The 25443-nt window shown below is 47.8% G+C and overlaps 2 protein-coding genes across 5 annotated transcripts in view; both read right to left on the bottom strand.

Annotated features, from left to right (window-relative positions):
• ALPK3 (alpha kinase 3) overlaps positions 1–8828 on the bottom strand; it is a 61172-nt gene extending 52344 nt beyond the window's left edge. Inside the window, 6 exon segments of the mRNA XM_030931137.1 lie at positions 2334–2372; positions 8072–8243; positions 8246–8385; positions 8387–8475; positions 8477–8674; positions 8676–8828. Of these exon segments, the coding sequence (XP_030786997.1) occupies positions 2334–2372; positions 8072–8243; positions 8246–8385; positions 8387–8475; positions 8477–8674; positions 8676–8828 (791 nt within the window).
• A 10490-nt stretch (positions 8829–19318) lies between these two features.
• ZNF592 (zinc finger protein 592) overlaps positions 19319–25443 on the bottom strand; it is a 55985-nt gene continuing 49860 nt past the window's right edge. For all 4 annotated transcript variants that reach the window (XM_030931138.1, XM_030931140.1, XM_030931139.1 and 1 more), the window contains one exon: positions 19319–23860. In XM_030931138.1, coding sequence (XP_030786998.1) covers positions 23330–23860 — 531 coding nt within the window. In that variant the 3' untranslated portion in view covers positions 19319–23329. The remainder of the gene's footprint in view (positions 23861–25443) is intronic.

Below are 25443 nucleotides of genomic sequence, written 5' to 3'. Positions count from 1 at the left end.
TAATTCAAACCATCCCTAATTATGTCCTCCCTGCATAATTTGAATACTATCTCATCCATAACCTTGAGCCTGGATCCAATATTCAGTTGAGGCTCCTAGGTATGAAGCCGCTTGGACAAGTCTAAGGAAATCATTTCGGCTACTGGATAAGTGAGACAACAGGGAAACTATGCTTTAAGAAAATTTGCAGAGACAAATGCTCATGCTAGATATTGAAAAACAAGCCAGGCGCGGTGGCTCATGCCTGTAATCCCACCACTTTGGGAGGCTGAGGCGGGCAGATCACGCAGTCAAGAGATCGAGACCAGACTGGCCAACATGGTGAAACCCCGTCTCTACTAAAAATACAAAAATTAGCCAGGCATGGTGGCAGGTGCATGTAGTCCCAGCTACTTGGGAAGCTGAGGCAGGAAAATCGCTTGAACCCGGGAGGCAGAGGTTGCAGTGAGTTGAGATCGCACCACTGCACTCCAGCCTGGCGACAGAGAAAGACTCCTTCTCAAAAAGAAAAAAAAAAAAGAAAGAAAAAGAAAAACAAGTAGTTATTTTATTTCATTATTCTTTTTGAATGGAAAAGAACATATCTTCTCAAACTTTCCACATTAGGTCCTAAGCTGTATTATAAAAAATGTTTACATTAGAAAACAAGTAACAGCCGAAAGGTGTGGCTAGATGAAAGCCTTCTCTTTAGGGAAGTGGGCTTGGGGTACATTTGGAGGCACAGGGAGTCACTTTATATACTGTCACGTTCTGCTGAATGTCACACAGCTTCTCATTGCGACAAGCTTTCTGTCCCCGTCCTCCAAACCACTCAAATGTGGGATAGACTCTGAGTGTGCTGCGCCCTATGCCCTGGAGAGTCAGGAAGTCCACACATCTGGAAATGGTCTTGTCCAACCCTGACGAGTCCTTCCAACTCCATGACTTCATAAGAATATCACAGACTAATCATATGTCTCTAAAGAACACCAGAATCATTGGTTTTCATGATGTTCAGAGGAACCTAACCTTGCCCTTAGGTTAGGTTTGGTTTGCCTAGGTCCTCTCCTTTCAACGCTTACCACACTCCACTTGGAATTAGTTGTGATATCCTCAGTTCCACCCATGAGCCACACAGAATAAAGTCTCCTCAGTGTTCATCCCCATCAAGGACCATGGACATAGTAATTGCTAATCATGTCTGTAAACATTAGCTATTCAGAAACAGTTAGCTATTCTGAAATCTTTCTCTGTGTGAAGAAAATGTAGCTAACTCTCCCCAAATCTGTCAGAGTCTGGGATGAGGACCAAGTGGTGGGAAGGAGCCAGGAAATGTTCCCATTTTGATTGTAACAGTCAGTTCAGCCAAGGGTAAAGAGCTGTCCTTCAGTTCAGGAGGCAAGAAGACAGTCATTCACCCAGCAAACCTGGACCATGAGTCTGCTCAGACCTTGCCCTGACTCTGCAGCAGATTCAGAGAATAAGTTATGCAGGAATACACTAATGTGGTATTCTCTGATCTCACAGAGTTCAGTCTTCAGGGCTGGGGAGGAACCAAAGAAAAGGAAAATTCAGAGAAAGAGGAGGTAAAAGGAGAACTTAAATGACTGCAGAAAAACATTTTAAAAGGCAGTTGCCATGGTTAGAAGAAGATAGACAATAAGGTATCACACCTAGATATGTGGTTACAAAAAACATGAAAACCTAGAATTGGGGCCAGGCACAGTGGCTTATGCCTCTAATCCCAGGACTTTAGAAAGCCAAGGCAGGAGCATCCCTTGGAGCTAGGAGTTCAAGACCAGGGAATACAGTGAGACCCTGTCTCTACAAGAAAATTTTTAAAAATTAGCCAGGCATCATGGTGCATTCCTGTAGTCCCCGCTACTCAGAAGGCTGAGGCAGGAGGATCCCTTGAGGCCTGGAGTTCAAGGCTGCAGGGAGCCATTGCATACTAGCCCAGGCAACATGACAGAGCAAGACCCTGTCTCTAAGAAATAAAAAACCTGGGATGGGAAAGAGGTGGGTCATGTGACAGGACTGGTGGCTCCCTGTTCTGTTCCCATGGTGTCTCCTAGGGACACAGAGATGTCATTGCAGGCATCTCAGAGACCCCTGCCCATATTTCTATTCCTGATATCCTGTGCCCATCTCAAATGGCCCATGCAAGCATCAACTCTGGCCCCCTGTGAGAGCCATGTTCACCTGAGTACCTTCTTGCACTCTCCCCACCTGCCCTCCAGCTCTCCCCTCACCCCATGCAGCCTGGTTAGTGCACGAGCAGTCACTCAGTGGCCCCTCAATGCCCAGACCCAAGAAAAAAGCAGTCAGAGAAATGTAGTGCAATATGCATTTACCTTCCAGAGCTGGGGTGAGACAACCGGTTGCTTGATAAGCTAAGCAAAAACAGCAAATGGAATCATTAGGCCAAAAAAGCAAGGAGAAGGAAGCAGGCGAAATCAACAGTCGCAAACTATTAATCGGCCACCTTCTGAGGCCCAGAAGCCTTTCTATTAAAAGGGACCAGCTGTCTTAGTTGGCCTGCTCCATTTAGCAAGTGGCCTGACCACCAGACACCAATGTATCTGAAACCAAGAGCTCATTAAATGCAGCAAAGTCCAGGAAAATGGTTAGGCAGAAAGGAGGCCCCTTGGGGCTGTGCTTTGAGAAAGGTGTGTCCCAGGCATTTGGGTCACTGCCCCAGAGAGGGAGGCTTACAGCTGCCTGGCATGTTTCCCCACCCCACAGCATACCAGCCTGGGGGCAAGCTCCTGCTTCAATTCTTGGCCTTCGGGAGAAAACAGCCCCATTCCTGGAAATCCCCTGAGAGGCTAGGAGAGAGAGACAGGTGGCTTGGAGAACACCCATCATTAATATGTTAAAGTATGGTTAAAGAGGCCACACAAGACAAACCAGCTGGGAGAGTGAAAAAGAGAAAAACAAAGCAGTTAATTCAGCAGGAGCTGGGAGGCACCCAGCTTCATGGTCCACACAAGGCCCATTCTGCCTGAGGCCCTGATCATCCCTCCTGCCTGGGGCAGCTAGGAAAGGCCACTGCTTAGGGCACTAGGATGAGGACCCACACAGGACCACCCCTTACTGGAGTTCTAGCCCACTTACTATGAGCCAACTGTTCCCTCTCCCTCCTCCATTCCTGATACAAAAATCTCCAGTGGGGCCCTGGATCCCAGCTCCTTGAGAGGTGTCAGGGCTCACCCCATCCATACTCCCTTCAGCTGTCCCTATCATGAGAAGAGCTCTCCCTTCCTTATCAGCAGCCCAGCCTGTTCAGTGGTGCTCACGGTCTGTGTCTCTATGAGGATCCCATCTCTTTATAACCACAAAACCAAACCCATCCTTTTCCCTAAAACCTGGCTTCACCCCTAACCCCGGGCTCCTGGGTTGGTAGATACCTCCAGCATTCTCCCAAACTCCTAAGCTCAAAACCTGCCATCTTGGATTACTTCTTCCCCAACCCCAAATCCAGTTCGTCCACAATTCTTGGCCCTTCTTTCTCCCTTTCTCTCTACTCTTGTTGTACTACAATCTAGACTCTCATGGCTCCACATTGATGACCACCTCAACCCCTTCTCCTTAACCCCTCATATAACCCACTTCTCTAACAAAATGCTGCAGTCCCCCACTGTAGAGGACACTGAGTCTCCACTCCTTGACTGGGCAGGTGGAGGCCTCCCTGATCTACTCACACTCCCACTACAACCAGGTTCCCTCTACTTCCCAATGCTCTGGTGCCACCACAGCCAGGCCTGTCCCTTATTGGCATGAACAGTCCTTCCTGACCCCTGAGCCTTCCCTTTTGTTCTCCCTGTTTGGAAAGTCCTTCTTCCCTCCTACTGCTCAATTAAATCCTGCCCATCCAGCCTTCAAACCTAGTTCTTGTAGTTTCTGTGGCTCCTAGCACAGTGCTGCACAGACAATGGGTATTTAACTGCTGTTCTATAGAATGGAGAGAGAGAGAGAGAGGGAAAAAAAAAAAAGACAGAGAGAGAGGAAGAAAAAGAATGAGGAGGAAAGTAGAGTGGGGGGCCTGGGGAGAGAGGGCAGGGGAGAGAAAGGCATTTTTCAAGCAGGAAGGGTGCTGCCCCCCAGAGGGAGCTGCTGCTCCAGAAAAGATGGAAAGGAGTGTGCTAGAGTGCAGCTGCCTCTGCTCAGAACTTTAAAAATCCTCTGGAGGCCGCCTGGGCAGAACCTCCCATGGTTCCAAGGCACTGGCCAACTCCATCCTTTCCTGACCATAAATTTCCTTTGTCCCTCTCCTTTAGGATTGGGAGATTTCTTCTTCTTTGGGTATGGACTTCTTCCCTGGGAAGGAGAGGGGGAGAGTTAGCTTTCTAATTCAGAAAGGAAAATGACAAGTTCCACCTACACGTGGGTCAAGAAATGAGCTGGGACAGAGGACCCCTCCCCCAGCTCTGCTGCTCCTGGACCAACCATCCTGCCCTCTCTAGGCCTCGCCCTTACATCATTAGTCAGGTCAGAAGAAACCCTGGGCTAATGGAGGCACCTGGTCTTCAGAAGGTGGAAGATCTGCCTGTGCCCTGCTGGCTGGGCCACAGCTAGGCTCAGGGCTGTCACCCAGGCAGGGGAGCTCCCCATTTACTACCTCTGAGGGGGAGCCGAATGAGAGGCATCAAATGTTGGGGCAGAAAAACTTTAAAGAGTTCTTCATGCCACCTTTATCTCACAAAATGGGAATTCATACATAAGCAGAATAGGAAAAAAGAAAAAAATTGGAGGGTGGGGTTGGAAATCAGGGCCCAGAAAGGACAGGTCTCCTCATAAAGGAGTGAAGTTGGGACTGAGCACAGTGGCTCATGCCTGTAATCCCAACACTTTGTGGGGCTGAGGTGAGAGTATCGCTGGAGCACAGGAGTTCAAGATCAACCTTGGCGATATAGCAAGACCTCATCTTTATAAAAAATAAATAATTAAAAACTAAACTTGGCCAAGTGTGGTGGCTCTCGTCTGTAATCCCAGCACTTTGGGAGGCCGAGGCAGGCAGATGACCTGAGGTCAGGAGTTCAAGACCAGCCTGGCCAACAGGGTGAAATCCTGTCTCTACTAAAAATACAAAAATTAGCCGGGTGCGGTGGCAGGCGTCTGTAATCCCAGACTACTCAGGAGGTTGAGGCAGGAGGATTGCTTGAACCTGGGAGGCGGAGGTTGCAGTGAACAGAGATCATGCCACTGCACTCCAGCCTGGGTGACAGAGCAAGACTCCATCTCAAAAAAAAAAAAAAAAAAAAAAAGAACACCAAACACTAAAAGAGTGAAGTAGGCTACGGAAAACCCGAACTGACCACAGAAGCTGGGAGACTCCATCCCTCCTGGCTTTCATCTATTCTGGGACATAAAAGGCCTTTGGACAGTCCTGGCCTGATACCTCAGGTTCCCTAAAAGCCCTAGACAGCCTGGCTGACCCATGCTGAACAGCAGAGCTACAGGTTCTGTGACTTCTCTGAGTCCACCTGGACCAGGGCCTCCAAGAATCCAGGGGGCAGGGGCTTCTGTAACTTCTGAGTATCCCATAAAAGCTAATTAATCATAACTGCTTCTACCCAACTATTGTGGCCCCTTAACTTCTCTAGCCTACCCACATCTCACTGTCCTATGGGGGTGAGGTCCCAGATGGCGGGTGACCTAGGGGCTGGGCCTACAGTTTGGTGGAACTATCTGCTTGTTGGACCTCTGACCCCAGTGGGCATTGGAAATATTCTTGCACCGACATGGACTAGAACCCTTTCAGAGCTGTAGGGCAGAGAAAGGTGCATGGGGAGATAGGTTCTGGGTCCTCCACCAAGGCCTCTGGTGTCCATCAGCTCAGCTGTCCATCAGCTCAGCTCCCAGGGGCAGGCCCTCCTCACAAGGGCCCATGAGAATGATGCCTGGAGAGCTCCATGACACATCTGTGTGAAGGCAGACCCAGATGTTGGAGCCAAGAGTGAGTGGGGACAGAACTTTCCTCTCAGTCAAGGACTCAGGACTCTGGCATAGTCAGGGCTTAGCTGGGCTGGAGTCAATATAGTTGGCAAAATTCTACAGGGACTGTCTTTCTCCCTGTCTATAGGGAGCTCTCCCCACCCCCACAGGCAGTGAGGCTGTTCTGAGGGCTCCCTCCAACACAGGTCAGGCCCTGCTAGAGAAGCAGGAACTGCCCCGCCCCCTCCACTCCCGCTGCAGCCACAGTCACTTTCTCCCCACTTTGGCAGGAAGCTTTTCCAGAAGCCTGATAAATCTGGCTGTCCTTGTCTCTCAGAACCTCTAGGGGTCTGTGGCTAGCTGGCAGGAGCAGTAAAAAACTCTGCAGAGGCAAAACACAGCCCAAAGTCCAAAGCTCTCTCCCACTCCTCCTGTCTTGCCCCCTCCAGATACTTGATGAAAGAGACTCCTTTTAAGAACATTCCCATTTAGGTCCAAAGGGACTTAAGCCAGCCACTTCTATCCCACCTCTAGCTCTCAGGCTGGCACAAGCTTTGTGCTCATGAGGTGTGCAATTAACATTTATCTATCATACAACTGCACAGTCAGGCAGCAGCACTGTGTCCACTCTCCAGCCCTTTTCCTAAAATCCCAGATCCCCTGCCCTCCCCATTCTGCCTGGTTTTCAAGGTACTATTTCCTCCCTTCCTTCATTGCTGCTGTCTCCAAGAAGGACCCTGGTTCTGCCTCTTCTGTTTGTTCCACTGGTATTGACAAAGGCCAAACACAGGAGGCAAAGCCCAGACAAGTCACTGTGACAGGTGTGAGGCTCCCACAAGGGAGTCAGCTTCTCTAAGGACTAGAATAAATGTCCAAATTTCATTCTGGTTTATCTGTAGAGCCAGGAGTAGGAAAAAGGGGTATTCTTTGCTGGCAGCCAGGGGCCTTGTTGAGTCTGACTCAGTCACTAACATCAGTCCTCAGCCCTGCCCCAGACATGTGACACCATTTGACGAGTTTTATGCAGAAACTGGTTCCGGTTACATTTGAACTTTCCCAACTCCAAGGTCAATAGGACTCAGCCAATTCACGAGGAAGTGCCCAGGACTTTTCCTGAACGTCCTTGATGCCTGTTTTTATGCTGTTTTAATAATGGAGAACAAGAGGTCTCTGGACAGCCTCTTGGAGGAATGACTGTTTTCTGTATAATACACAAGCCAAGTTCTCAGGCTATGAAACAACCACTATCTCAACACATTTCCCTTTGGAAAACAGACTCTAGAAGTGGAGGGAAACTGAGCTGCCCACAGGGGGCAGGAAGTGTCTGTCTCCATGGCAATGTGCGTGTCCATGTGCTTCTGTGTGCCTTTGATTGCCTTGATGCGTGTCTATTGTCTTTGTGTCTTTATATCTGTGGGTGGCCTAGCTGCTAAAACAAAGCTTCCACACCTCTTAAACTCTTGGAAGACCAGTGAAGGGCTCATTAGTTCCACACCTCCCTTGGCATTTCACTTCCCCAAACTGGACAGGGCACTTCGCTCCCTCAGAGCTGCAAGTCCTTAATTCTCGACATCCCCAGACAGTACCTCATCCCACCCGCTATCTCACCAGACCCCACTCAGGTCCTGGGGAGGACCCAAGTTCTGGGCCTAGTAGAGAAACCTTATTTACAAAGGTTTATTTCTTTCTGGGGAACCTCCCCACCCTGAGCTAAGCAGCCCCTACTCTGGGCAGCCCCCCAGCACCCTCTCCCTGTCCCCACCAGTTCTCTCCCGCTCCCTTCCTGCCAGGGAGGAATTTCAGCCACTCTGACTTTCCTTATCTCTAACTGTGGAATCCCAAGCTAGGGAATAGCAGGGTAGGGGCAGGGGAGATAAAGAAAGGCTTCAGACCCCATGAAATCACTCCAAAGTGGAGCCTTTGTCCTCTCTTGAGCCTCGCACTGCCAGAGGCCTCCGGCCCGTGGATCAGGAGGGGTCACAAGGGGCTACAAAGGCTATTCCAGCTACCATGTCCCCAGACCCTGGGCCTTGGGGCTGAGAGGGCTCGAGGGCGTAGGCCCAGCCCAGGCCTACAGGGACCAGGCCGCCCTCACAGGGACTGATCCCAGGGCCTCGCCCGGCCCGACGCCACCCTGCCCCTCGGTGCCACTCACCTGGTCTCCGGCCGCACGCTGAGCAGGTAGCTCCGGCTGGCTGGGCTAGGGATCCACACGGGGCCGTCGTCCTCACCGTCGCCCCCCGCCCCAGACCGCCCACCCGCGCCCCAGCCCCGGCTGGGGCCCCTCCGCGACCCCATGGCGCCGCCCTCCCCGACCGCCGGCCCTCACCCGCCCCTGCCTCGCCCGTCCTCCAGGCCCTGGCCTTCGGGCCCCTGCCCGCCGCCGCCGCTCCCGCCCGCGGCTGACGCGAGCCCCTATTTATAGCCGGTGGCCAGGCCGTCGTCACCTGCTGCTGTCCCTCCCCCGGCCCGGTCCGGGCAGCGCGGCTCGGAGACTCTGGGGGGCGCCGGGCCCCAGGAGCCCGCCCCAGGGTTGGCTCCGAGTACGCTCCCTGTTCCCTCGGCGGGCCTGGTGTCTGCAGCAGCGCCTTGTCCGGCGAGGCCCGGGAGCCTTGGAAGGAAGGTGCAGCGTGAACATGGAGACCAGGACAGGTCCCTTCGTGGAGCTCCCAGGACCTGACTCCCGGCTGGCCTTCCTCCCCTGCTTATGTCCCGTTTTGCATATGAGGGGTCCACAAGGCCTGGCCGGGGCCAGGGGGAGCCAGGCCAACCGCTAGCCAGCTTGAGCTAGACCGCAGGAGACCAGGGAGCCAAAGAACCGGCCCTCTTCCTGGCACCAGCCCTGACTGACCCTCGCCTTGCCTCGCCAGTGGCTGTTGGCCCAGCACGTAGACAAACCCAGCCACCTGCATTAGTGACCTGAGTCCCTGAGAGGCCGGAACTCCTTGGGATCTCTCTCTCTTGTCTCCCCCCACACCCTCAGTATCTAGCATGGATTAGGGGCTCAATTAACACATCTAGAATAACTGAACTTCCTTCTTCACTCCTTCGGCCTCCATTTCTCAGCACCAGAGGGGGAATTGGGCTGAGTCCTGATCCCAGAAAAATAATCAAATCATGCAACAATTTCCAAGAACTAGTGCCAAGCCCTTCCGAAACCTGGTCTAAATATTGAAAGTGCCCACAGACTTTTTATCCATCCTTCTTTCTGCTCTTCCTGAGAGCATCCAGAAAGTACCTGAAGCTAAATGACTGTAAATGTTAGAAAGTGGGAGCAAAGGAGTCCAACCCCTCTGTTTTCAAAGCTGTACCCATCCCCACTACTTTTGGAAATGGCTTTCCCCTACTTCGTGTGGTTCCAATGGCAACTACCTTGTTCCCACATGATCCCATGCCTGGCCTCAGCTGACTGGCATCAAACTCAAGCCAGGCTATTCACGGTACCCCATCTCCCTGACTATAGACCCTGGCTGTGCCAATAAAGTTCTTCTCTAAAACATTTTTTTCTTTTTTCGAGACGGAGTCTCGCTCTGTTGCCCAGGCTGGAGTGCAGTGTCGTGATCTCAGCTCACTGAAAGCTCTGCCTCCCGAGTTCCTGCCATTCTCCTGCCTCAGCCTCCTGAGTAGCTGTGACTACAGGCGCCCACCATCATGCCCGGCTAATTTTTGATATTTTTAGTAGAGACAGGGTTTCACTGTGTTAGCCAGGATGGTCTTGATCTCCTGACTTTGTGATCTGCCTGCCTCGGCCTCCCAAACATTAAAACATTTTTAACTGGAATTGGGAAAGAAAACCAGACCCTCTGTGGTGGAAAACTGAGCTGTGAGGCCACAGCTGTCAGCAGCCATGTTTCCTGCTGTGTGGAGTAAGCCAGTTTACAGTGAGGAATAAGGAAGCTAGCACAGAGAGAAGCAGAGGCGAAGGACACAGGGTCCTGATGGCTTTCAGGTGCCCTTGTTCAGGTGTTCCTGGGGTCCAGCTTTGTCCCTGGCCTTCCTGCAGGTAGGCAGTTCAAACTTTCCTTGGAATCTGTGTACCAAAAAAGTTCTCCCTTTGCTCAAGCTATTTCCAATTTAGGCTTCTGTTGGCAGAAGTATCCTGACCGATACTAAAGTGTTCTCTCCTAGTGATCCCAAATTCATCTCGTGATCACATGTCCCCATTCATTCTTGCTCTTGGCTCTCTGGAGGTGCACAGAATCTTCAGTCATCTACAGGGTAGTCCTTCAAATATTTGGAAACCCACTTGGAGTTTTGGTTCATTTGTTTAAATCATGTATGCTGGTTCAAGCAGCAGAGAAAAAAAGGGGGTGGGTGGGAAAGCATGTGTCAGGTTAGGGCACAGGTACTAGAGGCAGGGGTCACAGGATCTCTGCCTGCAAGAAACTCACAGTCTAATAGGTGGGACAGGCAACATACGATGCAGGGGAAAACATACAATTCTAAAACTATGTATAGGGAAGCACGAAAGTATAGAGAAAAGGGTGGTTAGTTTTGCCTGGATTAGGACAGTTTTACAATGAAGGAAGTAAAGCTTAGAAGGATTTTGTAAATTACATAGGTCCTCACCAAGTAGACTGTTATGGGTGGGGAGCAGGAGGAACCGAATATTCCAGATAGAGGGAACAGTATGTATAAAGATATGGAGGACTGAAACAGCCTGGCATGCATGTCACTTGAGTATGAAGTAGACCGGAAAGTAGAGAGAGGATGACGAGGCAGGGGCTAGAGCCTTGAGACCCTGCCTAGCACAATGGGGACTCTGGACTTCCCTTCCAGGCCATTTCTCATATGACAATGGATATGGTGCCACTAGTTACCCACTCCAACTTACCAATTTCCTCTGGAAAATGTGGCCCCTGTAGAGGTTAGACCATAGCAACCTACAACTAAATTTGCACCTACATTAGTGTGGGTCTAGGCTCCAGACATTAACAACTTCCCTGACAGACAGCCAAATTATTTCACTGACTCGATTTTTCATTGAGCCTGTGAGTTTTCAACAAAAACCACTATTCATCAAAGTTTTCCCCACTCCTAAAGTCTTTTTTATCCTAAGTATACAATCTTACCTGTTTTTTTTTTTAAGTTAAATCTCATCTTCCTACTCTTATACTTCCTTTCCTTCTTATCTATATCTTTTTAAATTCTGCCCATCATCCAGTGCTAACCTATAGGACAATCTATCCTTCCCTTCTTTTTTTTAAGAGACAGGGTCTCACTATGTTGCCCAGGCTGGTGTTGAACTCCTGGGCTCAAGCGATCCTCCTGCCTCAGCCTCCCAAAGTGCTGGGATTACAGGCATGAGTCACCACATCTGGCCAAGATTTGGAACCCAGCTTCCTGCTATCTGCAAATTTAACAAGCACATTTTTTCTGTCTTCAACCAAGTTCATGATAGGGGTCGAGCTGAGTAAGGAATGTCAAGGCACTCAGGGATGGAGAGGTCAATAATGTCTTTCCTTTCCAAGTTTACAGTCTAACAAGAGAAAGAGGACATGGGAAGTGGTGTTGTCTAACAAGGACTAGGCTAGGAGTCCAGACACTAACCCTACTCTTCCACTAAGTAGCTCTGTGACCTTGGCCAAGTGGCTTGCCATCCCTGAGCTTTAGCTTTCTCCTTTGTAAAATGGAGTGGGGCATTCCACTTACGATCCTGAAGGTCATAGCTGTTCATTCAGCAAGTATTTATTAACTATTACTTGTGAGGCATTATGCCAAGTGCTGAGGGTACAGAAATGAATAAGTTATAGTCTCTGCCCTCAAGAACCTCTCAAGCCTGAAGAGAGAACAATTAAAACAGAATCATTACAAATCCTGTGATAGAGGTTTGTACATGGTGCTGAAAGAGCACAGACGAGCACATGCCTTGGTTCTGCATTAGGAAACAATATACACCAGGCACAGTGGCTCACATCTGTAATCCCAGCACTTTGGGAGGCCAAGGCAGGAGGATTGCTTGAGCCTGGGAGTTTGAGACTAGCCTGGGCAAGAAAGTGAGATCCCATCTCTACAAAAAAATTTAAAAATTAGCGGGCCACACATCTGTAGTCCTAGCTGCTCAGGAGGCTGAGGTGGGAGGACCACGTGAGCCCAGGAGTTGGAGCCAGGTATGGTGGCGGGCGGCTGCAGTCCCAGCTACTTGGGAGGCTGAGGCAGGAGAATGGTGTGAACCTAGGAGGCTGAGCTTGCAGTGAGCCAAGATCGCGCCACTACACTTCAGCCTGGGTGACACAGCGAGACTCTGTCTCAAAAAAAAAAAAAAAAAAAAAAAAAATCAGGCACAATGACTGTGCCAAGGTACCCTACAAGTTGGCCATGAGGGGGACCAGAATCTGGCGCTGGTGGTGGAAGTAGGAGGGGGACCCTGCTTTCCCGGTGTGATTGCACCACTGAACCCCAGTTCAGGTGACAGAGCAAGACCTTGTCTCAAACAAACAAAGTAAACAACACAGTATAAGGCAGTCAGTGTTTACCATGTACTGAGGAAGCACTGTAGGAATTTGTTATTGGTGCCAGGATCCCATCTCCCAGTTATTTCGAACTTCCCAGGGCCCCAGAATAAACTGGGTACTTGTAGTAGGAAAATCTTGGGCCTGTTTTTGTGTTAGTGAACATACTCAGTGAAACAAAGGAAGCTGCTCCCTGTTAGAGAATGGTGGAATCTCCCAGGACACTTAGATCCTACTACATGAGGCCTTCTCAACAAGGTCTGAATGAGTTTGAACATGCCTTCTCTTTTAACTTAGTTCCATCCCTTCCCCTTCCTATCTAGCCCCCTCTCTTCCAATGCTAACAAAACTCAAAGGGGACAATCCATCCTCCTTTGAAGCACTGCCCACAGCATGCATTACCCAATCCTTAACCCCAATATTATTAGCCGTCACATTCCTCATGACCATTCACCTGAACTGATGAAAAACAATGGTCACCTTACATCGAGTGCAACCATGGCAGACTCTGGTCCGCTAGCCTCTCTGATGACAGCCAACACCCTGGCAGAGGTCCAATAACCTTGTCATCACAAAGAACTTCACCCTCACTTCCCTTTCACATCTCAATCAAATGCCCACCACTTGAACCTTGCCACCACAAATTTCTCTACCTCTAAAATGTCAGCTCCCCTGTAGCCTCTATGATCTTGAGCTCCTTCCTGGCTGGCTTCTCTTATCTACCCCCACCTCATCCCCCCACACACATGAACACAGTACAAAGTGGACAATAACTTCAACTATACCTTCTTTAGGGAACTCATTGCACTTGCCCTTGACCTTCTAGTAAATTTACCTGGCAGGTTCCTAACCTGGAATTAGGTTGTGGGCTTCTTCCTGCTCCAGGGTTGCCCAACATTTCTCAGGCAGGCAGCATGGCAATCCTTTACATTCTAAGTCCAGTCTCTGGCAGCGTGGCAATCCTTTTACATTCTCCCAAGCTTACCTTTTCCTTTCCCTACAGCAACTGTTCCAAACAAGATTACAATCTCCCCTTTGCCTTCCTCACTTGTGATGGTCAATTGTTCCTTCAAAATACAGGGGAAAGTGAGACCATTGGGCAAGAACATCAACTTTAAAGGAGGACAGGCTGTCGATATCATCCCTGTGTCACACTAACCTCGGCTTCCTATATTTTCTTCCCTTCCAAGGCTCTCAAACTTCTGGCCTTCTCAGCAGCCCTACTGTAACAGCTCTCTGCCTCCCCTGCCTGGCCTCCTTCCCTCCTTCCCCACACCCTATGATGATGATCAAATGTTTGCTTCTAAAATATTTACTCATCTTTTTTTTTTTTTTGAGACAGGGTCACCCAGAGTCACTCACTCTGTCACCCAGACTGGAGTGCAGTGGTGTGATCATGGCTCACTGCAGCTTTGATTTCCTGGGCTCAAGTGATCCTCCAGCCTCAGCCTCCCAAAGTGCTAGGACTACAGGCACACACCACCACACCCAGTTAATATATTTTTTTAAATTTTTTGAAGAGACAGTGTCTCCCGATATTGCTCAATCTGGTCTCAAACTCCTGGGCTCAAGCAATCATCCTGCCTCAGCCTCTCAAAGTGCTGGGATTACAGGTATAAGCCACCATACCCTGCCAACCCCATCTTTCACTTCACTGTCAAACTTCTCAAAAGAGCCCAAGGGGAGCCAGTCACAATATCAAGCAATAATGGGTTAACGGAATTGGGTTATGAAGTTGCAGACATTGGCCTTCTGTACAAGGTAGAAGCAACCCAATGACTAGAGCTGAAACATAAGGTCAGAGACAGGCCCACCCAATGACAGTGGCCAGATGCCAGTCCCTCAGGGTTAATGTGGAACTCCTGGGGACCACAGTTGGTCCCCAGGCTTGGGACAGAGAGAGACTAAGGGGAGACACATGTGGCCCCATCTGTGTGGAGGAGAGGAAATGGGGGGGGGGGAAGGGACTGATCACAGTTGGCAGGAAGGGCCATCATTAAGTACTCCCTACACCTCTATTCTCTCCCTGCCACTGCAGGGCCTCAGCACAGTCTAGACAACCCTGGTGGAGGGGCCCTAGGCTGTGCCTGCACATTTCCAGGGAGTGAGAATGTGCTACTCCTCCAAGCAGCCCATTTCATTTTCAGGCAGATTGTCCTTTTATTCTGAGTCAAATTTTGCTCTGGAACCACACAGAAGTCTAGACTCCTTTTTGATACGATAGCCCTGCAAAGATGTGAAAATACTGATCATGAAATACCTCTTTTCTTGATGAAACATTAAATTCCTTCAACAGCTCCTTGAGCAATATGGCACTGACAGCCTCAGGCCATGCAAGATGTTCCTCTCTGGATGCATCCACTTTGCCAATATTCACCTCAAACTCCTGTGCCATGAATGGTAATACTTCACATGTGAGCTTTTTAGGGCAAAGTAGAGTACAACGATCAACTTCATTCTGGTCAGACTTACCAGGTCTTATTTTGCTTCTTTGGCACTCATGTGGACTCACGCTGAGGTGGCCTTCTCCACAAGCTGTGGCACAGGTCTGAGGTCAGGGGTCACTGAAAACTTCCTTATGAAGCATCATTGGCTTCCACTCCAGTCCTCAATGCTCCTCAAACCACATTTCAATGCGGGTCACTAACAGCATGGGAAATGAATCAAATAACCTATCCAACCCCTCCAGTTTCCTCTATTTTTCCTTCGCTCGATTCCACTCATTCTAAAGTCTTAGCTCTGAATTTAACAAAGCCCAGTTCTTTCTGCTGATCCTGCCCTCCCATGGGAACTTACTGCCTTGTGCTGCAAGCTGCCCTTCCTGCCAGCTGGTCTGCAGGGCTCTTTGCTGCTTGTCTGACCTCCCTCTAAGGGCTGCCACAGCTCCCAGCTCAGGCAGCTGAGCCTCTGTTCCAAGAGGGTGGACACTCCAGGTCCTACTGCTATGGGATGAGCTGGCCACTCTGGCATGCTTCTATCCAGGGACTGGATAGCTGTGTGGCCACAGCTGTGCTTTGGCACATGGACAGCAATTAAAGGATTACTGGCAATGAGAAGTCAGTCCTGATTCTCATTTGATTGGAAAGGGAACTTGGGACTCAATGATAGAGCTGCCACAGCCAAGTGTCTTCCCCAATCCACCTGCTCTGATTCCATCCAGGACTGCCACAAATCTAGGCATGTCCCAAAATAAGGCAATCATTAGATAAGAGGGTGAGTGTGTGGTCAGGGGCCAGCAATTAGTCAGTTGGGCCCAGCATATAAACTCCATTATCTTCAACTGAACCTAGAAAAGGCTCTTCCCAGCCTAGGCTTCTCCTGGTCTTCTTGCAAGGTAAACTAGTCTTTTTCCTCCCTTTCAAGTCTTTGTCTTTTTCTAAGGAAGTCTTTGAATCTCAGCTCTCCTTTTCCTCAACAGCTGTATCTTCTCATTCTTTAATCCTAGCACTTTGGGAGGCTGAGGCAGGTGGATCACCTGAGGTCAGGAGTTCAAGACCAGCCTGGCCAACATGGCAAAACCCCATCTCTACTAAAAATACAAAAATTAGCCAGGCGTGGTGGCGGGTGCCTGTAATCTCAGCTACTGGGGAGGCTAAGGCAAGAGAATCACTTGAACCCGGGGGGCAGAGGTTGCAGTGAGCCAAGATAGTACCATTTCACTCCAACCTGGGCGACAGAGCAAGACTCGTCTCAAAAAAAAAAAATTAATTCCTTCCAACAACTGCTGCCACAATTACTGCTCACCCAAGTGCTGCCGTTGACAAATCAAGCCACTACCTCCCTTTTGAGCTCAAGCGCACCATTTCTGTCTATCACTGTCTTAAAAAATGCGCTGTTTCCAGGTTCTAAACTCTCCATCTGTTCAAATTCTCCTGCCTGCCCCTCCACAAATTTCTATCCTTTTTCCCACCATTACCTACCCCCCACAACCCCTACTTGCCATTTTCTCCTTTTCCCCACTTTTAAGTCATATCAAAACCCCTTCTCCATAGGAAAAGAGCTTCTTAGAAAGCAGCACCTACGTTCTTGTTCAGATACCAAGAATATTCAGCTCTGTTATGCACAATGGATCTTAGGGGAAAATTCTAAGCAAATTGTTCTATAGACTAAAAAAACCCCACAGGAAAGTAGGGATTATGTGTGTGCCCTGTGCTGTAATTGATAGGGGAGACCTAGAATCAGTGGGGCTTCCAAGTTTAATGAATGCCAGATTGAAGAGGAGCTTAATCACTTTCTCCAAACATCAAATGCATCATCTAATATCCCCATTTTCATACAGAATAGAGGCAAAGCCTACAGGATTAAGTCTGAGAAGATCTAGTAGGTCTGTACTTGATCTCAACCAAAAGGCCAAGAAGCAAAGCGATTTAATAGATCTGGATGATCACTCTACGTATGACCCCACATCCATTCATGAAATACACTGGTGCTGCAGATCCACTGTTACTTGGAGACTCATTGTGATGGAAGCTTCTCCTAGTTAGAATGGATTTACATGGCTTTATCACATCCTTCTGCACCTCTTTTTCTTATGGTCAATTAAATATTTGCTGATTTTAGTATTCATGTACTGGAAACTCAATTTAAATCTGTAAATGGGTATACAGAGATATAGATATAAAATAAGAGCTTTTTTTTTTTTTTTTTTTTTTTTTTCTAGACAGAGTCTTGCTCTGTCGCCCAGGCTGGAGTGCGATCTCGGCTCACTGCAGCCTCCACCTCCGGGGTTCAAGAAATTCTCCTGCCTCAGCCTCCTGAGTAGCTGGGACTACAGGCACCTGCCACCACACTCAGCTAATTTTTGTATTTTTAGTAGAGACGGGGTTTCACCATATTGAGCAGGCTGGTCTCAAACTCCTGACCTCATATCTGCCCACCTCAGCCTGCCAAAGTGCTGAGATTACAGGCGTGAGCCAAAATAAGAGCATTTTTAAAGGCCAATACATGACACAACAAACCAACTCAAGAATTCACCTGGACCTAGGACCCTAATGAAAAATGCCTGGTGACAGAAGGATTTAAAGATGCTTGGAAGTTACGAAGCAGACCAAGTTCAAACTTCAAAAGGCTTGACAAAATAAAAAAAAAAAAAAAAAAACCGAGGTACCAAGGCTCACACCTGTAATCCCAGCATTTTGGGAGGCTGAGGCAGGAGGATCCCTTGAGCCCAGGAGTTCAAGATCAGCCTGAACAATACAGCGAGACCCCATCTCTAAAAAGATAAAAATAACAAAATTTGCCAGGCATGGTGGTACACACCTGTAGTCCCAGCTACTTTGGAGGCAGAGGTGGGAGAAGCACTTGAGCTCAGGAGCTTGAGGTTGCAATGGGCTATGAATGTGCCATTGCACTCCAACCTGGGTGACAGAGCCAGACCCTGTCTCTTAAAAAAAAAAAAAAAGTAATAAAATTTAAAAAGTTCCAAAACTTAGGATGATTAACAATGAGACTTTTTTTAAAAAAAAGGTACTCATAAAGAGCTAGAACTCTGAGAAAGCATAAATATAATGCAAACTGAAAAACAAATAAATGTAAATAAAAGCGATATTGCCTTGGAGGGGCTGAGTAAAAGGGATCTTTTCCATTTGTGTATGCATCTAGGTCAAAAGTAAACAAAAAAATAAGCAAAAGAGGAAATACAAGTTCTTGCCTTTGGGAAGGTCTATTTTGACATGAACGTATATAGAATGAGAAGATAAAAATCAAGATCCCCAGAGATATAAACCAACCCCTTCATTTGACAGATAAGAGGAATAAGACCAGGAGAGACCAAATGACTGTCAGTTACAGAAATGAGACTGCACGCTAGGGCGTCTGATTACTAGTCTGATTAATATTATGACAATGATCTTTTCCATTCTATTACTCCACCAGTGAGTTTACTCAAGAAAAAAATTGGGTTAAACTCCCATGGAAATAATTCTGCAGAAGCAAGAAGCCATATGCTCAGGACTCTTCATTGCATTGATGAAGTAGGGAATTTAAATGTTAAACAGGAAATGGTCAATTATATTGATTTGGCATGATCAATAGAACTCTGTCTGAGAAAGCATAAATATAATGCAAACTAAAAAACAAATGTAAATAAAAGTGATATTGCCTTGGAGGGGCTGAGTATCAAAATTTGCCTCTAAGGCAGTATTACAATTACTGAATTATTGAATTCAATTATTGAACATGATGATTTAGGCCGGGCACAGTGGCTCACACCTGTAATCCCAGCATTTTGGGAAGCCCAGGTGGGCAGATCACGAGGTCAGGAAATCGAGACCATCCTGGCTAACACGGTGAAACCCCATCTCTACTAAAAATACAAAAAAAAAATTAGCTGGGCGTGCTGGCAGGCGCCTGTAGTCCCAGCTACTCAGGAGGCTGAGGCAGGAGAATGGCATGAGCCCAGGAGGTGGAGCTTGCAGTGAGCCGCGATCACACCACCGCACTACAGCCTGGTCGAAAGAGCGAGACTCTGTCTCAAAAATAAAAAAAAAAAAAAAAAAGAAAGAAAAATAAAATGATTTAAAAGCCATATAGAAACATGTACTGGACATTTTCCACGTTCAGTGGAGAAAAGCAGGGTACAAAATCAGAGACAGTATACTGTTAGTATACTGTCTGAGTGTGAATTCCAGCTCTGAGTGTGAATTCATCCCTGAGTGTGAATTCCAGCTCTGCCCCTTATTAGCTCCATGGCCTTAAGGAAGTCATTTAACTACTCTGAACCTCGATTTTACTGTCTCCAAAAGAATAGTAGTAGTATGTATCTTACAGGATTGTTGTGAAGCTAAATAAAAATGAATGTGAAAATAATGTCTGCCATATAGAAATGTTCAATGTTAACCACTGCTACTGTCATAATTATACCATAAATTCAATTATGAATGTGCTGAAAAAGGATTGGAAAGTTATAGGCAAAAATGAAAACAACTGCAATGGTAGGAGGAAAAGATTATAAATATGTGTGCTTTTTAATTTTCTCTAAAATGTTACATCATTTTCCAATAAAGAAAAAAGCATTTTAAGAGGAACCTTAAAACCAAGCATTTTAAGTAGGACCTGGGTCTCAACTTTTCCCTCCAGGGGCCCAAGACTTCCTGTACCCAGTTCCTAAGGCTCCTGTGGCATCTGTTGGAGAAGGTGAATAGTATCCTGAACCCCTTAGTCAGGAGAACACATTCTAGAATCTAAAAGGTACTGTCTTGATCAGATCAGACCCCAAGAGAACAGCAGTAGCTACCAATTGAATCAGATTCATTCATTCATGCAGGCATTCACTCATTCATCCATATACTTTTTGAATCACTGTTATACGCAAGGAACTTTTAAAGAATTACTCTGACCCAATGTTTGAATTTGGAATAATCTCCAAAATATTATATAAGAAAGCAAGCTTCAGAACACTGTGTATAGAATTCTACTATTTGTATTAAAAATAGATATATAAATATACATATTTATAAACCTGTAAATGCATAGAATTGCTCTGAAAGGATACACAACATATAGATAACAGTGATTAACTCTGGAGAGGGGACTAGAGGCTGACCTCCATGGGGAAGCTTACCAGTTATTGTATACCCTTTTGTATTGTGGAATGTCTTACCATGTATATGTATTAATTTTTCAAAACAAACAAACAAAAAATAAAAGAAATTGCCTGGTGCTGAATATACAGTGGTGAACAGGACAGAGGTTCCTCAGTCTTGGGGAAGGCAAAGTTTTGAGCTTACTGGGCCACAATTATTAATTTTTTTAAAACCAGACTGTTTACATAAGTTAAGGGGAAAGTTCTTTCTACAACAATTAGCTTATAATAATTCAGCATATCATTTTACAGAGATAAAGCAGTTGGAAAATAAATACTAAGTAATTTGTCAAGTCTTAGAGTGTATTAAGTTGTAGTTTCTACAAGGGTAGGGATCTTATCTGTTTAATTTGATCAGTAGAGCATTCACTGCAGCATAATGTGCAGATAAACGCTTGTTACAGCAAGCATTTTCTGATGATGACAAATGATAGCACAACCATTTAAAAAAATCTTGCAAAAGAAAAGACCAGAAGATATTGGACTCTGTGTTCCCTGTGAGGGTTAGGCAACCTTTTCTAGATAGTCCTCAAAAAATGATGGTGTTCAAATGGCAAGGCAAATCCCAACGAGAATGAAAGGTTGTAGAGATACCACGTGTTTTGGAATGTCACAGCGTGATGCTCGAGGTCCTCCTTGGGGTGACAAGGCACAGATGGACTCCAAAGAGAACCTGGAACTTGGCAGGGCACCTCAACTGCATGGGAAGTAGGAAAACAAATATCTGGGAGGCTGCAAACCACTGACAAGCTGGCAGCCTGTCAAAGCAGCCTGGGTCACTAAGGAGCACAGTGGTTGACAGGCTTGACTCAGCACCATCACTACAGGTGGCCTCTGCACATCGTTTAACCTCTGTGAGCCTCGGTATTCTTCTCCGTAAAATGGAGGACAACTGTGAGATCTTTGTGAGGATTAAAGGAGAGAATCACCAGAAAGTGTTCAGCAAGATGCTGGGCACACAAGCAGGGCTTAAAATGCTATCTTCACTCTTACTAAAGAATGGCTAGGTGTCTGGGCCACTTCATAACTGCTCATCAGCATCTAAGGCCGAACAGCAGACAAAATGTGCTCCACCCTCCATGCCCTAAGGTCAAGTAAAGATTTCCCCACATTCATATAGTGTTTTATAAACTAGAAAAGACTTTCACATTCATGAGTTCACAAAAGCCCGTGAAGCCAGTTGGATGGGAACTACTAAGTGTATCGTGAAGGGGAGGAGAGAGTGAGGTTAAGGGATTTGTTAAGAGCTGGCTAAGGGCAGAATCCAGGCCAGGACCCAGGTTTTCTAGGGAGTGGCTCAACATTTTTCCAACTCATGTTCTTCCCAGGAAGATGTATATCTGGGGTCAGTACAGGTGGTCAAACCTGCAATTCTACCATCTCTGCCTGCTCTCCAGCTACCACTGTGTCTGAGCAGGAAGGGTTCAACCAGTCATTTCAAACCCTTCCATCAGCCTTCTCTGGAACGTGTTCCTGTGAACGGACCCAGGGTACAGGGATGGCTTCCTGCAACTACAATTAGGCATGGGACAACAGCTATGGCAGGGCTAGGTCTGGCTTTGTAGGTAACTGGAAACACGCCTGGGTTGCCCCACTGCCAGTCTGGGAGACAGAGAGGTGGCAGCCTTGCCAGGAAGAGCAATTATTAAAAGGGTGCAGACAGTGAGAGTCTCTCTGAAAGTGAGGCAACCTTTCCCACTGCCATTAGTATTTCCACTAAAAACTTGGCATTTGATAGAGGAAAAAAATGTATTTTTTTCAACTGTGAAAAGGCCAGGAATATTTATCTGACTTAATAATTTATAATTTATATTTAATGCCTCCTTGAAAGATGACTTCTAGGCACCCAGCTAGCACCCTCTTCCCTTTACTAGATCCTGCTGGGCCCAGCCCCATGCCACCTGGGTTAGAGGTCACAGGACACCTCCACACAGCCTGTTCCTCCTGCTTGGGTGGGCCCTGACTCCACCATCAGTGAAAAGACAGCCAGTCTTCCAAGTCTAATCCCAGTTCTGCCACATTTGAGTTCTCTGTGGCAGCAGCAATGCTGTAAGAAACAAGAAACCTCTTGAATGCTATACGAAAATTATAAAATTCCTCTTCTCCACCCCCTTTTCCCTTTTTACCAGTAAGGGGTTCTGTTAGGTTGAAAATCATGTGAAGGAAAGATGAAGGTACCCAGAAAATTTCGATAGGCCCTAAAGCCAATGCCACTAGCCTAGGGGAGATCTTAGAGGTCTCCACATGGTGGAGTCCCTCCCCTCACCCCTTCAGAAGGTCTCTAGAGAACTAAAAAGTACAGGGCTCCTGGTTTCCTAACCACAAGCTCCAGAATCTAGAGAAGACCTTCCTTAGACAGTAGGAAGTGTTGTCCTCCCTCAGAGATGGGACAAACAGGGGAAGTCTGGGAAAGACCCTTGGGTGGAACAGGGTGGGGCCAGGCTCACTTGGAGAGGAATACAAGAGCCTACCTGCATGGTGAGAAGATTTTTTATTTGAAATATAGTCTGAGCAACATGAGTGTAGCCAAGAGGAGGAGGGGCTGGCCTGCCTGGGGCAGCAGCCTCTCAAATGGCACAAGAGCAGGAGTACAAATATTCCAATGTCTGTGTGCCCCAACCCCACCTGTCAGGAAAGGCAAAATGGCAGAACAAAGACCCACCCACAGCGCCTTCTCAAGGGGTCTGGCTCTTGGTGCCTGCCTGCCTTTGCTTTACCTCCTGCTCTCCCCAGGTTCCAAACAGAGGTGTGCAGCAGAGGTTTCTCCCACCCCACCCACAGAGACATGATGAGCCAGTGTGACAATTAGTTCTCAGGACTATTTTGAGAGAAAAGAATCAAAGACAGGGAGGATGGGCAAGGCAATCAAGGGCTCTTGCCAAACCAGGCAAGGCAGAGCTCTCCCAGAGGGACTGTGTCAGCACCTCTCGTTTCCCTCCTTCTCAGGATCTAAAGGCAGGAAGGAGAGCTGGTGTCTGCAGGAAAATAGAGCTCTGAGGAGCGCCCTGGCTGAAGGCAGCAAGCGGGAACCTCCCAGAAGAGCACAGCCGCTGTGGTATTCAAGCCTAGTTGACAGCATTGGGGTTGGGCCACATAAGCAGCCTGGGGTTGGAAGGACACAGACAAGAGATGGGGTACCAAAAAGCAGCACAAAGCCATAAATAACAGAAGCAAATTCAGAGCTGTGAGGGTCCTGGCCAACCCCACATTTCCTGGGGCTGGGGGATACCCAGCACTGGCAGCTCAGGGCAGACACTACTCCAGGGTACAACTGGCCACACTCACACCGGGGGCAGAGCCTTTTATTTTCCACGGTCCGCACGGCAGGTGGAAGACGCTTTGGCGCAACCCCTGACTATGCACACTGCAAGGTCTCCAGTCACACCTGAGGGGATAGTGCGTGGCTGTCCTGGTCCTGAGAGGCCTGTGGTTGACTGTGATCATTGTGGCCACCATCGTCCTCAGGGGCCTGGCCCAGCAATCTCCTCACCTCTGGGTCAACCGACAAAGGCTCACCGGCACATTCTTCCAGTCCATTCTCTCTAGTCTCCATGGGCACCTCCTCCCCGGAGCCCTCCTCTGGCTCTGCCACCTCCACTGCCATCTCTGCTGCCACCACCTCCTCTTCCTCTTCCTCCTCCTGGTCTCTCACCTTGTGGACAATGAAGAGGTGACGGCTGAGGGAGCTGGCAGAGGTGTAGCACAAACCACAGAGGAGACATTGGGCTGTGGAGCTGTCCACCTGGTGCTGAGGTATGTGGCTCTGAAACTCGAGCCCTGAGTCTGTGGCAAAACTACATTTCGCGCACTGAAAAAGGGACTTGTGCCTTTTGGTGGAAGAGACGGTTGCGCCATTGCTGGTGCCTGGAGCATCCCCTACTCCACTGACTGGTCTTTTCAGATGGTTCACCTAAAAGGAGAGACAGCGTGAGCAGAGTCCAGGCCAAGCCCTGGACATGAGCCCCCAGATGTAACCATGAGTCCAAGGACTCAAAGAAAGCACCACCCGGGCCAGGGTCACCCCAGCCCTGAATGCTGGTTTATGTTTGGTTTGTTTCAATTCTTTGTTTGTTTTGTAATGTAACATATACATGTGTCACAATACTCTAAAGGCATGGGAAGGGTACAGAGACTATCCCACTCCCCAGGCCTGCTCTCCAAAGAACATTATTACCTGGGTTTGTGGCTCCTCCAAAAGGTATCCTATGCATATACAAAAACAAAACTATTGTCTTTTGCAAAATGATGGCATGCCATGCATACTTTTCTTTTTATTTTTGAAGCAGGGTCTCACTCTGTTGACCAGGCTGGTATGCAGAGGCACAATCACAGCTCACTGCATCCTTGACCTACTGGGCTTAAGCGATCCTCCCACCTCAACCTCATGAGTAGCTGGGACTACACCTGGCTAATTTTTTAATTTTATTTCATTTCATTTTTGAGACAGGGTCTCACTTTGTTACCCAGGCTAGAGTGCAGTGGCGTGATCACAGCTCACTGTAGTCTCGACCTCAGGACTTAAGTGATCCTCCCACCTCAGCCTCCTGAATAGATGGAACTATAGGTGCACACCACCACACCCAGCTAATTTATTTACTTATTTATTGTAGAGATAGAGTCTCCCTATGTTGCCCAGGCTGGTCTCCTAGGCTCAAGTGATCCTTCCACCTTGGCCTCCCAAAGTGATGGGATTACAGGCATGAGCCACCACACCTGGTATATGCATGCTTTTCTTCACCCTGTTTTGTTTTGTTTTGTTTTGTTTTTTCTAACTTAACAACATATATTGGAGTGTGTCTCCACAGGAGAACATAGAGACTTCATTCTTCTACAGGCAGCACACTAACCCACTGTGGGAATGAGAAGTCCCCAATGGCTGACATTTAGCTGAGTTCCATCTTTGTTACTGCACACAGTGCTGCAGCAAACATCCTTTAGCAGACTTCTTTATGCCCAAGGCAAAAGATCTCTAACAGATAAATCCTAGAATTGCTGGATCAAAGGCTATGTGAATTTTGGGGGAAGGGAGGATGTGCATTTTACAATTGGACAGGTTTCGATACCCCCAGCTCCTATGCATGAAAGGACCTTTGCCAACCACTGACTTGCCTAATCAGATGGTTCTGATTAGGCAAGAAAGTTTTAAGAATGCCCTGAAACTCCAGGCAGCTCTTAGGGCTTCCCAGACACACCTGACCCTTCTGTGGAACAGCCCCCCTACCATGGTATGGAGAGAGGCTGCAGTGAGGAGGAAAAACCAGGCTGCTCCAGAAGCTCACAAGAAATGAGAATAGGGCATGGAACAGGGATAAAGTCATAGGGCAAGGGGCCAGGTTAGCAGGTTCTAGGCCTGGCTCCTCCTGTAACTAGTGAGAAGGTTGGGGGGTAAGTTGGTCAAACATCATTATCCTCATCTGACAAGGTAGTTCTACGTGCACACGCCTCAGGACTGCTGTGAGACAGAAAGAGAATGGTATGTGTGAAAATGTACCA

Source organism: Rhinopithecus roxellana, chromosome 5 (assembly GCF_007565055.1).
Source record: "Rhinopithecus roxellana isolate Shanxi Qingling chromosome 5, ASM756505v1, whole genome shotgun sequence".
Classification (NCBI taxonomy): Eukaryota; Metazoa; Chordata; class Mammalia; order Primates; family Cercopithecidae; genus Rhinopithecus; species Rhinopithecus roxellana.
This window is presented reverse-complemented; position numbering and strand designations above follow the sequence as displayed.